Here is a 16,846-nt window from a genome sequence, read left to right on the forward strand (position 1 = left end):
GACGGAGCGAGGGAGAGAGAGGGGGAAGGGGAGGGAAGGACGGAGTGAGTGAGGGAGAGAGTGAGGGAGAGAAAGGGAGAGGGAGAGAGAGAGACGGGGAACCGATATGCCAGCCAAGAGTGAGGTGAAGCGAGGCGATGCGATTTCGGTGCACTGGCCCATGGGACGGACTTGGTGTGATGGCAGGGTCAAGACTATTGACGTCGATTCTGGCATTTATGATATTCTGTTTAACGATGGCGAGGGAGAGGTGCTGAATTTGTTCAAGGAAAAGTACAAGGTCAAGGCGGGCGGCAAAGAAGACGAGTTATTGGACAGAGTGTTAGCAGGCGAAAGAGATGTGTCGAAGCAGCTTGGGCGCATCGGTGATATTCTTCGTGATATGTGTGAGTTACTGCTGGATTTTTAAAATTATCGGGTGTACCAGTCAGAATGCCTTGGGACAAAGAAAAAATTGAAGTTTCTTGTTTTTTGTTTTTATTTTCATGATTTGGTGGTTTAGCGGGGACTTACAGCATCGCTTGAAATGCTCGTTGTGATGAGTGGATTAACGAGGTAGCGGCACAGCGGAGGTCGTGATTGTATAATGAGAAGTGAGGTCAGACGAAGAAGGAGAAGTATTTCGGTTTCGGTTTGATCTGAGAACGTGTTGTTGCTTGGTCGTTAACGATGCTGACGTTTCATGGCGTTTCAATAGGCTCGCTAGTGTAGTGCTACATATTTCATGGATTGTAGGCGGTTTGTGATGTGATATACTTAACAAAGTAAGCAGTGTTTCTTTAGTTGTTCGAGGCGAGCCTGTTCTATTCTTCACTCTCTTGAATTTCAGTTCTTTGTATGGCTTGTCTACATTCCCCTCAACGTATTAGTTAGGAGCATTGCTTGGAGTGGCTAAGACAGGACAGACTACACGGACACTTTCCTTTGGGTTTAAGAGAAATCTATGTTCAGCTTTAAACGGCGAAACGTCCTTGGACTCTCTTAAAGTCGTTGCACTCTCTGCAGCTTCTGCATTGTAGTTGCTGTGAGGGAGATAAGTTTTGAAGCAGTTTTTTCCCCTTTCATATCAAATTTTAGGCTAAGTGAGCTTTAACTTTTTTGGAAGCGTTAGCTCGTATCGTAGGACATGCTCCGCAAGTGTTGTAGAATTCATCTGAAAAGTATCACGATGCCCTGTGCAAATTTTGAATGGGATCGTGAGGCTTAGCTGAGAACTACGTGCACCAAAGCAAGCATTTTTGTTTTTATTTTTCAGATTGTACGACGCAAGTATATTGATAATTCCATCTGCAATGTGTAGCGGACAGGGCGGACTCAGCGGGATGCTGCTCAGATAGGAAAGGTTGGTGGTTTGATTGGTACTCTGGGATAGGGTCTGCTGTGGAAGCTGGCAACTTGATTACGTTAGAAAAAGTATCTTACGACCTTGTCTGCTGGCTCAGGCCTAGGGTCCTGACCGCACTGTGGTCAGAATCTGTTTATGTCTGTTTCGTATGATAAGTACCGTTTTGCGTTCTTCGTTAATTTGTTTGAAATGTGTATTAAGGTTGTTAGGGATTGACTTTTTAATGACAAAGTTCCTGAAGAACAGACGGTGTGCAGGTTGAATATTGGCAACAACGTTTGAGGTCTGCGGAAACCTGTGAAGGACTAGTGGGCTGCTTAGAGGAACAACGGAACAAGGTGGTAGTTTGGACAAGTGCATATTTGCTTTTTCTTACCACGAACGGGAGTGTTGGTATGTGTTCTGGCATCTCGATTTTTTTTCATGATGAGGCATTATTGGCAATCAGCGGAGTGGCAATCTTTTTAAACTAGCGATATCTTTCATTGCATCGCATGAGCAGCCTCTCATTCTGCTGGTTGCAGATGTATTCAGAAACAGTTCCAAGTCCTTCATTCCGCAGCTGCTATGGCCAGAACCTTGACGATCATTAACGATCCACAATCCAGTGAGCTTCTAAAGCTTTTTTTCCTTTCTTGTGGATAATTATGACACATGATACTGTTGAATGTATATTTTATTTTATTTTTGGGTTGCCATGGTTAGTTGTAAGTTCTATGGTTGTAACGCTATTCGTTACATTTATATATTTTTTTTTCCCGTCTTTTCTCTCTCCCTTTTTCAACAAAAGAAAATATACTAAGTTTTGTTGTTGGTAAATTATGGAGACTTTGTGGTCAAGTATCATTTAGATTTGGTTTATTTAGGCAGGATTGCGATCCAGAGATGTATTTTAATCGTTCAGGACCTGGTATTCGTGAGATTTTATAATGTTGGAGAACATTATGACGTTTATGGCCATTTTTGAAATTATTTTGAGAACGAATTTTTATCGCGTTTTAACCTTCTGTGCTGACATGAAGGCCCTAAAAATGTACTAGAATAACAGCAGTTTGTGGCAAATCTGGCGGGGGTTGATCAGAGAACATTCCCATAGACTGCGGCATATCAAGTATGGTTTCAATCTATCTGGTCTATCACAGATTATTGCCATTGCCGTGTCTCCTTGATCGACGATTGCCATCTGTTATGTTACGGAGATGTAGACTTTCTTGAGTGGCAGACCTACTCAAATCTGTGTAGTGTTACTTACACTGGAACAATGCATTTGTAGGGGAGAGATTATGACCAGTCTGAGACTAAGTGTTTTTTGTTGATCAGATCAAGAACAAACCTTACGCTGGAAGAAAGGCCTTTCCATTTAGGGAGGGTCATACCTCTTCTCAGAAAACAGGAGGAAGGGTGTGATGGGTGAACAGGTTAAAGATGGTCTTTCTAATAGGTTAAGAAGAATTGTAAAACAGGAAAGGTATTATGGAGAAGAAGCTAGTTCCGAAGGGGACAAATCAGAAATTGAACTAGGAAGTTTGCGGGAGGTCATAGATAAAGAACAGTCTGTTCAGAAAGGAAAGAAGCGAACTTTAAGGGCTGGGAAAGAGGGAAAAGAAGGTCAAGCTGAAGATGGTAAGGCTGAACACACCTGCGGAATGGAAAAAAGTGTAAAATCGACGAGTGGTACTCCGCAGCTGAAGAATTCAAAAGGATCGAGAAGAATGAAGCGAAGAACGTCTGACCGAGTGGGGAAAAAATTCGAGGAGGAGCATTCAGATGAAATAAGCGGAGATGCTAAGGCTATGGTCAAAGAGAAGCGAGGGCAGAAAGACTCACGTGGAGCTTCAAGGATAAGGAGAGAAACTGATAAGAAAGCTAAAGCTGGTTCTCGGAGCAGACCTACTAGAAGTGCAAAAGCAACAGGTCGTAGTGTGCAGCCGATATCCAGAAAGAAATTGAGAGGGCTACAGCATGTGGAGGAAGCTATGTCTGAGGAGGGTGGCTCACGTGAAGAAAGTTCCGACACAGGAAGTTCAGATAGCGCTATATCTGACAGTTCTGAGGATTCTGGCCGAGGAAAACACGCAAAGCCATCAGTAAGGACTAGATTGTCAAAGAGGAAGTCAGATGAGATTGATCTTGGTTTTGGGAAGAAAGCAAGAAGACGAGGAAGTGGGTGGGGATTTCATACTCTGACCTAATTTTTGTTAGATTGGTCATTTAGACATCCTTACTAATCTGATTCAAATCAGCCGTTTAGTGCGACTAGGAAAGAGATTCTACAACGGTATCTTCCATTTGAAGGAATGTTGGCAATCTATACACGGTTTTTTTTTGAATTAAGGGTTAGTGAATGCCATTGAAAGGTAGTAACTAATTTCCAAGGTTAGTCACGGTTTGTTCTAAATTGTAAATGACGGGATATAGGCAAGTCCATTGTTAAATATAATGACTAACAAATATTATTATCCTTTATTAGGCTTGGCGATTCTAGTCCACTTGACGTTAGTAGATCATCACAGAAGCCTCGAATTGAAAGCGATGACGATTTTATCATGGAGGGCAATCAAGACAGTTCGTCTTGCAGCGAAGATAACAAGATGAAAACTGATGAAGAGAGCGACGATGTTAGTGGTGATATATGTGCTCGAGATAATACCAAGGGGAGGGTTTCCAAGAAGGGAAAAAGCCCAAGAATGAAAGAGGAACCTTCCGAAAATCAGGATTCGTCTGACGAAGAAGTTTGCTCAGTTTGTGAGGTACTGATCGTCAATGTTATCTGGAATAAGTTCTACAACTTGGATTGTCATTTTTTTTGTTTGGGTATATGCCAGTAGTTCAATGTACACACGCATGTCATCGTCTTAGCAGGCTGTCATGGCTGTATGTTGCTGATCCGGTTTGTTTGTTTGTTTGTTCGTCCAGTTTGCAGGTGCAGCAGATCTGATGTTGCTGTGTGACGGAGAAAACTGTGAAGAGGCTTTTCACTCATTCTGTCTGAAATTTCCTCTTCAAACTATCCCTGAAGGGGATTGGCTGTGTCCTCTCTGCTTGTATGTGAAACGAGCCAAAGAAGTGACTGATACACCTGTGAAACGAACTCCAAAGTTGCGGGCCAAAATGATTCCTTCGGTAAAAAGAGTAGAGGCTATATTTGGGTTTCGTGAAGATCCTTCTTCTAGTGAGGATCAGAAGCAAAGGAAATTGCAATATCTTGTGAAGTGGTGTTCCCTCTCTCATCGTCATGATACCTGGGTATGCATCTGTGTCAAAGACTGATTCGGTTTCATCGTTTTTAGTACCAATCTGAGAATTAGATGGTTGTTAAACTAATTAAGATTCTTGCTTTGTTCTTGCTTCAGGTCCCTGAAGATTGGCTTTTATTTGCTGATAGGACCCGTCTCGCTACATATCAACGCAAATCTTCGTAAGTGAAGTTTTCACGCGCACCCATTCACCTACATACACGTCCTTTTCAAGAAACAAGAGTGCGTCAACAAGTAGTTGAATGCTATGTAGTAATCCAGTGCACTTGTTACGTCACTTCGCCATGTTGTACCCTTTTAAGTTAGCTTATTAATCTGCTTGATCTCAATTTTTATATTTCGTAGCTCTAAGCTTACTCCAACTGTATGGTTCAAAATTTTCGGAAGAACTTAGCTGAATCGTGTGACTTATTTATACCTATGAAATAGACGTACTTGTTTTTGTCAAGGGTCTCTAAGTAGTGGTTATTGTGTTCGCGTCCTGAGCAGTATTGGAGATGGAGATGAGATGTCTGATGAGCGCAGGCCAGAGTGGGTACAGATTGATCGGGTTATTGCTTGTCGTGATCAAGTAAAACAAAGTGTAGTTGGAAAAGCTCCGAGTTCGAAATCAAGCAAAAAGGAGTATCTAGTTAAATGGACTAACATAGAGTACAATGGATCGACTTGGGAGGAAGAAAACAATGACGAGGACATGCAAGAAGCTATCACTAAATTTAATGAGAGGCGTAAACTGGCAGAAAGAAAGGCGTGCATCAGTCCCATAGACCGGGTCGTGGCTCCTGCAATAACAGAACAACCTAAATATATTTCAGGAGGTGTATTGCATGACTACCAACTTCAAGGTTTAAAGTGGCTGCTCAGTAATTATCAGCAGCGGAAAAGTGTCATACTGGCCGGTAAGGTTACACTACATTTAGATTTTACTTCCTGTTTCTTGTTGATACTTCGATTGTCAGCATTTGCGTGGCCTCTCGTGTCTACATTTGTAATGACTTCACTTTTTCCTGCTGTGATTATCTGCTTATTGCATGTCTTTTCAATTTTCGTTGGCTTTCACATTAGTATGTTTCTAATGAACCCTGCATTGAACTTCCACCGGTGGATTACTTGATTTTATGCAGAACTTAAGTATTCTGCCGTAAGTTCCACGTTGTCTTAAAAAAATATTGTGATCCTTTTGTTGGTCTGAAGCTATATTTTGAAGCATTTTCAGACGTCACCGATTGTTCCGTTTCTTCCCCTGCTGATTATTACTAAATGTTGTTTGAGCAGATGAGATGGGTTTGGGAAAGACGATACAAGCAGTGAGCTTTATTATGGCTCTCAAACATGAAAATCTCAGTAATAAGCCTGTGTTGGTAATAGGTCCAAAGAGTACTCTAGTTGGTTGGGAACAGGTATTTTCTTCATGCTCACATGTTTGGCCTTCAGGGTATTCTTTTGTTTCTAAGTTGAAGTTCATTAATTGCCCCATTGTCTTTGTTCAATAACTTGCTCCTTCGTTTGATGATTAGACTGAACCAATGGGTTCTTTTTGTACCTGCATTTCACGACTTGGGTCTTTGAAGTCTGTGTACTTGCATACATATTTAGACATATATGCCTTCATATGTTCAAGCTGTAGTTATCGCGAACGTCAAATTTCAGGAATTTTATCCGCGTAACATTCATATCTCCTGTAAACCTGTGTTGAAAACGTGGAATTTGACGGAGAGATAAACTTATAGAATTGTGGAGTTGATTGCATTTGCAACATTCTAGTGTCAAAATGTTCGTAGAACGTTCTTATGTTAATTACTAAGTGAATGTTATTTGCATTTCTTCAGGAGTTTCGACAATGGGGAGCAGATCTTAATTCTGTGATCTATCAAGGTGACAAAGATAGTCGCACAATGATACGCGATCATGAATTTTACACCAAAGAAAAAATTCCGCTTTTTGATGTTTTGGTAACATCTTATGATCTGGCTATGCTTGACAACACCCTTCTGCAAAAGTTTAATTGGGCCTGCATCATAGGTTTGTTCCTACCTTTCCGCTCCTTACGCCAACCGTGTTTTGGACATAAGTGCATGTATTACATTCTTGTGAACATAAATTTCAATGTGATCAACTGGTTCCTGTAAGAATTGGAGTAATATTACTGTAATCCTATAATGTAGAGTATGTTGCTGTAAGGACTTGACTTACCGAAATCTACTCCCACACCAACTTCTAGACTTTATTATCGAGTTTGTAAATACTGCTGAAAGTATATACCGCTTGTTCAAACGAAAAATATTCAGGGATAAGGGATGGACTCACACCGTCGTGGTTTCTTTTCTTTGTTTTTTTCTCGCTTATTGTTAATCTGCGAGGTGATTCTTGAATGTGGAATGCTTGTTGCAGTTGATGAAGGGCACCGAGTTAAAAACACTCGATCAAAGCTTGGAATCCTCCTTGGGCGGCAGACGACTGATTTTCGGCTCCTGCTTACGGTATGTTTCTTGTTACGTTGTTTTGAAGTCTTGTAAATAATGACAACTTGCTACCTGACATCTTGAAGTAGGAAGTTTTCTTTTTCTTCTTTGTACTGGATTGTGAACCACTTCTCAACTTTGTATTGCAATTTCTCATGTTTAGAATTATACTCGGATCTTCAATTTTTTCTGATGGAATAGCTCACATGTATCAATCTATGCGGGTGTGATCATGCAGGGCACACCCGTACAGAATACTTTAACAGAGTTGTTCGCACTCCTGAACTTCCTGGACCCGAGTGAGTTCCCAGATCCAGAGAGGTCAGCTCAGGAGTTTGCTCAAGTGGATGCACTGAGTGGGGCAGGTTCTAAAGGAGAGGGTGGGGTAGAGCAGCAAATTTCTCGGCTTCATGAGCTTCTGACGCCTCGGTACATATGTCTTTACTTAATACACGTGCACAAAGATTTTCAATATGGTTCTTGCAGTTTAAGATTTTTCTACTAGATCGATGGTGGTTTAATAACATATCTCTGTAAGAACCCGGAGTGTTGTGTTCATCGTGTTGTGTACGTCTGAATTTAGACGGACTTGTTGATCCTTCTTACCTTATAGCTATGCCGAATTCGAACTTAGTTAGCAACGAATGTGAGCTCTTTAGTGCATAGCGTATGAATAGTATCATCTGATAGGAATTTCTAAATCAGAACGTATTTTGTGAGATAGTTTCTCTGATGGAACTTTGAGAAATCCTGTTACCTCCTGCTTCTGGACCTTCATTAGTTTGACTATTAATATTTTGATCGCGATGTAATCTGGGATGATTTAGGATGCTGAGGAGATTGAAGGCAGATGTTATGCAAGGGATGATACCTGGGAAAAAGTATGTAGAAGTCATGTGTGCTCTTACACCTCTTCAGCGGCATTTATATGGGGCCATTTTAAAGAAGAATTATAAACAGCTTAATCGTGGCAATACCACTGGTACTCCTTTATTCCCTTTTGTTGTATGTTGATAGCTATCTGTTATGTATTGCATGCTGTATACACTAATTTGAAAACGTAGATTTATTCTTGAATGATGCACTTTCAGAAGAAAGCTTTGCGACTTGTTATTGCCAATTGTTGTACCGTTTTTACAATCATGATTTTTGGGATGATGTGATTTGTATTTAGGTAAGAAAAGATCGCTCAACTTCATCCTGATGGACCTCAAGATGGTCTGCAATCATCCGGTGAGCTAAGTTTGTGAACTTCTTAGTGTTGTATTTCGACCAGACATGAGAATCTTTGCATTGAATGTGATTCAAATTTCAATATTGAGTTTCTCTGCTTTGCTGCAGTATCTATTTCCTGGCAAGGAACCTGAACTTGGTGATCCTGATGAGTTATTCAGGCTGCTTGTAACTGCTTCAGGAAAATTTCAACTTCTTGAGAAGGTTCACGCTTCCTTTTCTCTGAGACTTCAGAAGTTTTTCAATGTATTTTTGTTGCACTTCTTTTTCTTTATCCTTTGCATCCAGTGTTGAGCTGTGTCTGCGTTTCATAGAAATTTAAGGCAGTGCTTTAATTGTACCTCTTCTTGAACTTTGTTCTCTTGTTTGTTGCAGCTGCTTCCGAGATTGAAAGAAGGTGGTCACCGGGTGCTTCTGTTTTCTCAAATGACAGGCATGTTGGACATATTGGAAGACTTTTTGACTCATCTGAATTTTAAGTTCTGTAGGTGAGTTCAATGACAAGTTTTTCATCCTAAAAGAAGTTGCAAGTGTCGCTTTGACTTGTCCTTGTCATGCATTTACATTCCCTACTTAATATAAACTTGGAACACACAGCTGTTATTGTTTTTAAATTGTCAAATTTCTTGTTCCATTAGAGCTGAAAATGAAAGGTTGGGATGTTGGTAGTTGTAATCTGTCGTCGGGAAACTATGAGGACTGAATAAATACTGTCCAGGTTTCTCCACATTACTTCCCTCTGAAAATATGTTCAGTTTGTCAGTCAAGCTTGTGTTGCGTACGGTTTGTCGAGTATCGTTATTTTGTATTTCATTGCGTATGACAGAATTGATGGAAGTACACTTGCCTCCGAAAGGCAAAAGCAAATAGCCGATTTCAACAGTACGAATTCAGACATCTTCATTTTCCTTATCTCAACTCGTGCTGGAGGACTTGGCATCAATTTGGTAAGGAATAATGGTTTCAAATGTATACTCTCTATTTAGATTTCATTAATGCTGAAACTATGCTGGGAAGGCATCAGAAAGTTCTGGTACTATCCGGGAGGCTAACCTCAATATGTTGGTGTTTTGTTGTCAGCCAAGTGCAGATACGGTCATAATCTACGGTAAATATCGACTGATTTTCCTTCAATTTTTTTCACTTTGTTGAACTTGTCGAATCTCATTATGTCCTTGGTCTTGTCGACGCACATTTTAAAGATTAGCTATCAAATCAGTTGGCGCTTGTAATCTTAATTGCTAATTTTGTGACACCTAGAAATCAATCTCTTGATATTCTGTTTAGTTCTTTTCAGATTTGTCTTCTGCCGCATATTTACATTTGGAAGCTAGTCAAACTCGGTGCTTATTATCAGCCAATTGGATTCATGTTATGTCACAGTGTCATTTGTTATTTGATTTAGCTCTGTTGGGTGTGATTAAATCTTTGGTTATACGACGGCATTCTCGCTCATCTATGTTTTCAAGCTTCATTTTTCTGCAGGTTGGTCTTACATTTTGCGTCGTTGTCTGCAACAGATCCCGATTTTAACCCTTTCGTAGATTTGCAAGCCCAAGCGCGGGCCCATCGTATAGGCCAGGAGAATGTAGTGCTTGTTTACCAGCTTATTACTAAATGCTCTGTCGAAGAGAAGATTATTGAAAGATCTCGACAGAAATTAGCTATGGAGAACTTGGTCATGAGTTCAAGTGAGAAAGACACAGCTGAAGATGTGAATACACTTCTTTTACATGGCGCACGGAAGGTTCTTGAAGAGCACGATGTAGAAGCTACATCAGTGAAGTGGACAAATGAGAATCTTGAATTGCTTTTGAACAGAGATATCTCAGATACAAAAGGTGTCAAAGAAGGTGGTGCTGGTTATCTTGGTGCAGTACAAGAACCGGGAGGCATGTTGGGTGGCCTTCCTGTGGAAGGAAGTCCCTTAAAACCTGGTCGAGAATGGGATGATCTGCTTGGAAAATTGGCAGAACAGGATATGGAGGCTGAAGAGGCGAAATTGGGAAGAGGGAAGAGACAACGCAGAAAGATCCAATATAGCTTTGAGCCCAATATCAATGCTCATGAGGATGAAGAGGGAGGAGGAGATGCTGTTGAAGACGATCCTTCTTGTAGTGATGCTTCAGCCAGCTCGTCAGGGTCTGATTCTGATGTGAGTTTGGACGATGAAAAACGAACAGGAACACGGGGTCCTTATTTGGCAAAGGTTAAATCTATGAAGGAGGAGCTAGGAATAAACTCATCACAATCACAGCAGCACCCTGGTGTAGGTCCTTACCAACTGCCTAACTCAAATCCGGCTTTGAACCCTCTCCTTGTATCTCCAAAACATCCACAGTCCTCCAAAGTCATCCCACCTCCATCCTCTTCACCGCCGTACACAAACCAACCTAGTCCTTCGCAACATGCGTACCGTCCCCCTCTTGTTCCTTGGGCTGCTCCACCTTTTCCTCCCCCACATTCGACAACAATTTCAAGCAGTAGCCAGTCTCCTGGTTTGAGTCATCGTCATTTCCCAGCTCCATACCCTCCTGCTTGGAATGAAATATCTGCAAGTCCTGGGACTTTTCAAGGTCCAAGACCTTGGGAGTATTCAGCATCTCGAACCCAGGTCTTGAGCAGACCCTCAGTTTCTATTCCACAAACATATCAGCCATTGCAGCCTTCCCCCTCTAGTTCTAGGGAACTTCTAAACCCAGTTCGACCACCCGTTCATGGTTCTGTTCCTCACCAGACTGTTAAACTTGAAGTTTCTGGGAATTTGAGCCCGAAGGACTTGAATGTTCCTGTAACCTGCAGTACCATGAAACAGGGTACAAGCCCTAAATCTTCGAAGGTTACTTCGACGTCCAGAAGCTCAGAACAGGGACCCAGCCCTAAAGGTATGAAAATGACTTCCACCTCCATAAGTAAGCAACTGGGAACAAGGCCTCCCAACTCTTCTATAGGACAGACAGCAATTTCCGAGGTCGACAGAAAACATGTGAGTTCTCCTCTTGGTCCAAATGTGACTCATTTTTCTGTGCCGAAGTCACATTCATTGCCATATAAGACGAACCCTGCACCAGGGAGTGTAGTTGCCCCTCAAGAGGGTACACCACTGCAAGGTGTTCTTTCGCAACCGCCCAAAGAGCAATCCTCCTCCTCGGATTTTTTTTCGTTAGCAGAAGTTTTGAGGAGGACTGGGTCGCAGTTGTCAGCGTCACAGGCTTCTCCACCAGCAAATGTTCTGCAAGATGCTAACGGTTTATCCTTGGAAGACGTGTTACGGCAAACAGGATCGCTGTTATCAGGGTCCCAGGCTTCCTCAAAATCAAAGGTTCTCCAAGATGCCAAAAACTTATCCTTGGAAGATGTCTTGCGACAAACAGGGTCTATATTAACAGCTACCAAGCATGTCTTAACCACAGGGACTCCATCTAAACTTTTTGAGGAAGCCAAGAACATGTCTTTGGAAGATGTATTACGGCGAACCGGTGCAACCAACATAGCTATTGAAGATGTTTACAAGCGTATAGGATCGACAACATCAGGAACTCCGTCTCAACTCTTGCAAGATTCCACAAATATGTCGTTAGAAGAAGTTCTAAGGCAGACAGGATCGAAGCTAATTGCTCCGAATAGAGCTCCGTTTTCTAAACCTTCTGTTCTACAAAAACACGCCCCTGAACCTTTCATGCCATTAGGAGTACTGAACCGAAACGATCCGAAGTCAGTCGAATCTAAACGAGCTAAATCTGTCTTAGTTCCGCCGTCATCACAAGTTTCCTTGGATACGAAGAGCAATTCGTCTGCAGCAGTCCCACAACAAAGTGTTGCAACACGAAGTGAAACCAAGCAAGCTGTTTCTGTGGATTCAAAGAGCAACTTTTCAGAAGCAGTCTCACAGAAGAACGGTTCTCCATTGGCTGGGACTAAGCAGGTTGTTTCTTCACGAGCTCCACAAGTTCTACCAGAAGCACATTTAACTTTGTCGATATCTCCAACTCCGCAGTCCCCGAAAACCGAAGCAGAATGCGAGGTGCCAGGGATCAGTGGCAATCGTGTTCGACCAACACGTCTACCAGCATCATCTGAAAACAGCTGATATTGAGGTACGTGTCTATATCCTGGCGTTGAACCGTAGCGGTGACGATTTGATATTTGCATGGCCATCGCTTGACAATGTAAGTTGTGTGAAGTTCAATATGCACAAACTGAGTCAAGGTGTCTTCTATCGATTGTATGTTGCTGCATCGTGTTTGTAGGTTGTTTATACCACTTCCCTAATGACATTGTCTCGAAGTGGTCGCAGACGTGGATTTATCTGTGCGCCTCTGCCTTCCATGTGGCACTCTGCTGTTTGTTGGGAATACCATTTGTGTAGCTTATAGCAATGAATCTGAGACGTCACCTCATTATTTGTTACAAATGGTTCGATGGGATTGAGTTACATTTCTTAGTACTGTCGTGCTTTTTCTCCTGTTTTTGGCTCTCTAGCTGTAGTTATTCACCTTCTGGTCTAGTCAGGAGAAAATGATTCCCAGCAACATCCTTGGAATTAAGATATATTAGTAGGACAAAAAGTGAGCAAGTGATCTCAGGATGAGCCAGAGTCGAAACTTTGTTGCCATTATCCAATGCGATTCATGTTGTGAAGGATGATTATATTTATGTGTCTGCTGTATTATTATTTTAACATGGGTAATCGTGATTCATTCAGTTCCTGTGATGCGGAAGCGATAAAGTCTCCTTTCTCAGATTCCACGTATCTATTTTATCGAAAAGTCGACTTGGCTTCTTGGTTATTTTGGGTGCCAATTGTTCGTGTATTTGAAAGCATGGATTGAGTTATATTTTGGGAAACAGTGTCTTTGAAATGAACACGGAATATTTTGTATTTTGTTACATTTCATACATTTGTAAATTGCATTTATAACTTTAGAGTGAAAAATGAATGATTAAGTCAGGGTTATGTTATCTTTTGCGAGTGAAAACGAGAGGTGTTCAGACCAAGTAAGTCCAGAACATGGGCAATTTGGAGAATTTTCTCTATTCAAAATTTCACTGATATTTTTTAGGGTTGATTAGTTTGTATGCTTTTTAAATTTGTTTGTTTGTTTGATTGTTTGTTTGTTTGTTTGTTAGTTTGTTCGTTTTTTTTTTTTTTTGTTTTTTTTTTCCCCCATTTTCAACAGTTTTATAGATTGCCATTTGATGAGCACTGCAAAAACAATCAGTTAAACTTGATAATTTGAAACTTTCCAAGCAATTTTTGACATAAATAATATTTTTCCAAAAAAAGTGACGTCAGAACTAGTGGTATTTTATTTTCTATCGATTAGATAGTTGTAGAGAAGCTTATATTCATATTCTTAGGTCTTGTTATAAATTCATAAAGAACTGATTTTATAATTGACCATGTAATAAGTATTTAATCTTCTGTAAAATGTAAAAAATTGATCATCCTATTTGACAATAATTTGATAATTAAGATGTTTAATGGAATTTCATAAGTATAGAAGATAGGCCTTTGAAGGAATTAAGAAATGAGTAAATAATTATATAAGAAAATAATCCACTAATGTACACTTTCTAATCTATTGATGTATCTTTATTAATAAAGACACCAATTTTATTATTGTCTAATTTCTTGCAAGAATACACTATTTTAGTAATAATTTTTTGCTCTATAATTTTAAAAGGACTTTTGGTTTAGATAATATAATTAGAGATTTACACTAAATCAAAATCATTCTTAACTTTATCAAATAAACAAATTTAGTTACAATTTGAATGTTGAATGTATTTTGTATAAAATAAAAGTAGATAGTTGGTTTAGAAATATCTCTACTTATGCTTAGGATAAGTAGGATTGGTGTTATCATTTCTAAAGTTGTAGAAGGAACATTAGCTAGACTTTCTAAATTTGATGCATAGTTTTATTAAATATAGATAATTAAAAATACCAATATAAATGTAAAAACTTGTTTAAAAAAAGATGTTATTCTTTCTTGGCTAAATATTAAAAAAAAAGGATTGTATCAACTTTTGTATTACAAAAAGATTGGTGATTGAATACTTTAAAAAATAAAACTTCATGTTTAATTTAAAGCAAAAATCTTTCAAAAAATTAAATTATAAAAATATTATTAATTAAATTATTGATATAATATCACATTAAAGAATTTATATTACATTAGAGAATTTAAAATATCATATTTTACTATATTTTATTATATTTTATTTTGATGCCAAAAAATATCATGGAATATTACTTATTTAATAAAATCATATCAACTATTAAAATTAATCTTTAAATTTGAAATATATATACAACTTTAGGCAAGAAAATTAAGATTTAATTACATAATGGAAAAGAAAATCTTGAATGCAATTGGAAATTAGATTGAAAATCAAACTTATACTAGTAGCCATGCTATAAAATATAAATGGGTCAAAACAATTCAAAGTTGGAATATATTTTCTAGTTCTTAAAGAATCACTCCAAAATTTATTCACAAATTTGTAAGTTAATTTTTAGTTCTAAAATTTTTATCTATTATTATATATATGATTTTAAGCTTCTACTTTAGTTCAAACTAAGTATAATATTTTTTGTTGTATTAAGAAGAGATTTAATAATGATTTATAAGAAAAAATGAACTTTAATATATTAAAAAAATATTATTTTTATTTTTTAAAAAAAAAATTAAGAAAAAAAAAATTTTGATTTTGAAAGTAGCATTAAGAGATGCAATATCTAATTGTAGTAGATATACACAAAAGATTCTATAATCTTCTAAGAATCTTCTATATTATTATAGATTTTAAAAAAATATCCTAAGAATTTGATAGAAATATGTAGTATATAGCTTAAAAGTTAAGCTGTTTTAGGTGACTTTTTAAGAAGCTTCTAGAATAGCTTAGAATTCAAGCCACATAATAGGATTTAAAGCTTATTTATTAACAACAAGTTATTTATTAATTTATGTGGCAAGGCATGAGAAGCTTGGACTCTAAGCCTTAGGCCTTGCAAGTAGTATAAGTAGGGATAAAAGCAAGGCCTTTCTTAGTCTTCTCAAATCATCTCTCAAATTAATTCTTTTTTGTGGCCTTTGGGCCTTGTGATTGTCGTTTTACTTATTTTACAATTCCTTTCAGAATAAACATGTATAGGGGAATTCGAATATAAGGAAAGACTAAGTGCATGAGTTTTACTTGTTAAGATCACACAATTAACTATATTCCGAAACACTAAAACACTAAAAAATACTACAATGCTTTCTCCAAGTAACAATACTCCTTCATCAACTGATAACAACAGTGTGCAACCCTGCACTCTCAAAAGACCGCTCAAAATACAATAATTTCCAACTCCTCATATAATTCAATCACTCAGTATTTCAATTACATAATCAATAACTCATAAATCAATCTTTGATTTATTCCACAGACTCACTTCTTAGTATTCAGAAACTATCCATTACTCTTCAACAACAAAGAAACAAAGAAACAAACAGGTAGCACCAAGCTTACCCCGGCTCATGACTATCACAGTCTGGCACTCCAACAAACTTCTACAACTCCTATATAATTGCACTTCATTTCCAGATTCTAATCATAATCCTATAATTAACTGCTTTTAATAACTAAATCAATCATCCGTCCTCCTAAACTGACTATTCTATGGACTATTAGTCTATTTTATCAATATCTTACAAAAACGAACCAATATCTATTCTACAGGCCTTCTTGTTTCTTAAAATGAATTATTGATTGTTGTCTTCTTAGCTATCTGTTCTTTTTTACACATATTTTAGTCTTTATTATTTTAAAATATTTCTTTAAAATTTAAGTTCTAAGTGTGTCTTTGATACAAACATTGACTTCAACATTATTCAATGTCCTTTAAATCCATTGGTACTTGGTTTTCTTTGGTTTGAATTACATAATTCTGACATTGATTGAAAGATGCAAAAAATTACTTAAATGATTTTCTTACCTTGGTATAGAATATTATTAATGGTTGAAGAAATATATTAATTAAATTTGTAAAAAACATGGAACAAAATTTGTTGCTAATACCATTCAATAAATCTTTGATTTCATTAATTTATATAGTAATTTAATTGCTTATTGTAGAAGTTTTAATTTAGAAAAAATAATAAAGAAAAAAATACATGTATTAAATAAATAAATAAAATTATATAGAAGTATGCTGAAATATATTGAAAAAATAATATCTTTTTTGAAAAACTTCAAGAATTGTTTTTAGATTCAAATTAGGTAATTAAACTTTTACAAATAACTATATGATTATTGAAACTTATGCCATAAGTTTATTATTTTTAAGAAGTTGCATTAGAAGAAACTAAATTCTTAAGCTTTAAGTCTTCTATAGAGCTTCTATAAGACCTTTTTTATAACTACTAAATATAAAAGGAAAACTATAGCCATCATCAATCTTATTAACACCTTTCTTTTGTTTTAGTGATAGCTCAACACCTCCTTTATATTTAGTTGTAATGTCTTATGTAATAGCTCAATAAATGATAATTTTTGAG

At 37.8% G+C, this 16,846-nt stretch overlaps 1 protein-coding gene across 11 annotated transcripts; it reads left to right on the forward strand.

Annotated features, from left to right (window-relative positions):
* The first annotated feature begins 247 nt into the window (after window positions 1–247).
* Window positions 248–13,001, forward strand: LOC112287957 (uncharacterized). 11 transcript variants are annotated; one of them, XM_090253374.1, is made up of 21 exons: window positions 248–386; window positions 1,603–1,738; window positions 1,870–1,952; window positions 2,368–2,456; window positions 2,666–3,512; window positions 3,816–4,095; window positions 4,262–4,591; window positions 4,699–4,763; window positions 5,092–5,501; window positions 5,878–6,002; window positions 6,432–6,624; window positions 6,994–7,082; window positions 7,303–7,493; window positions 7,892–8,046; window positions 8,239–8,297; window positions 8,406–8,501; window positions 8,673–8,785; window positions 9,124–9,244; window positions 9,378–9,405; window positions 9,818–12,394; window positions 12,595–13,001. In XM_090253374.1, the coding sequence occupies exons 5-20, from the start codon at window positions 2,752–2,754 to the stop codon at window positions 12,385–12,387; spliced, it is 5,586 nt and encodes a 1,861-aa protein (XP_090109500.1). In that variant the 5' UTR covers window positions 248–386; window positions 1,603–1,738; window positions 1,870–1,952; window positions 2,368–2,456; window positions 2,666–2,751; the 3' UTR covers window positions 12,388–12,394; window positions 12,595–13,001. The 11 variants fall into 11 exon arrangements, with proteins under 11 accessions (XP_090109500.1, XP_024387412.1, XP_090109498.1 ...); XM_024531644.3 differs by having other exon boundaries at window positions 2,386–2,456; window positions 12,586–13,001; XM_090253372.1 differs by having other exon boundaries at window positions 2,386–2,456.
* The last annotated feature ends 3,845 nt before the right edge of the window (window positions 13,002–16,846 follow it).

This window comes from Physcomitrium patens, chromosome 10 (genome assembly GCF_059467195.1).
Source record: "Physcomitrium patens ecotype Gransden chromosome 10, ASM5946719v1, whole genome shotgun sequence".
NCBI classification, from domain to species: Eukaryota; Viridiplantae; Streptophyta; class Bryopsida; order Funariales; family Funariaceae; genus Physcomitrium; species Physcomitrium patens.

Coding starts and splice junctions, on each gene's coding strand:
- LOC112287957 (XM_090253373.1), top strand. CDS start 2,752: ATGGGTGAACAGGTTAAAGATGGTCTTTCTAATAGGTTAAGAAGAATT. Junction 7,083..7,302: donor ATTTTCGGCTCCTGCTTACG/GTATGTTTCTTG, acceptor GTGATCATGCAG/GGCACACCCGTACAGAATAC. Junction 7,494..7,891: donor CATGAGCTTCTGACGCCTCG/GTACATATGTCT, acceptor GGGATGATTTAG/GATGCTGAGGAGATTGAAGG.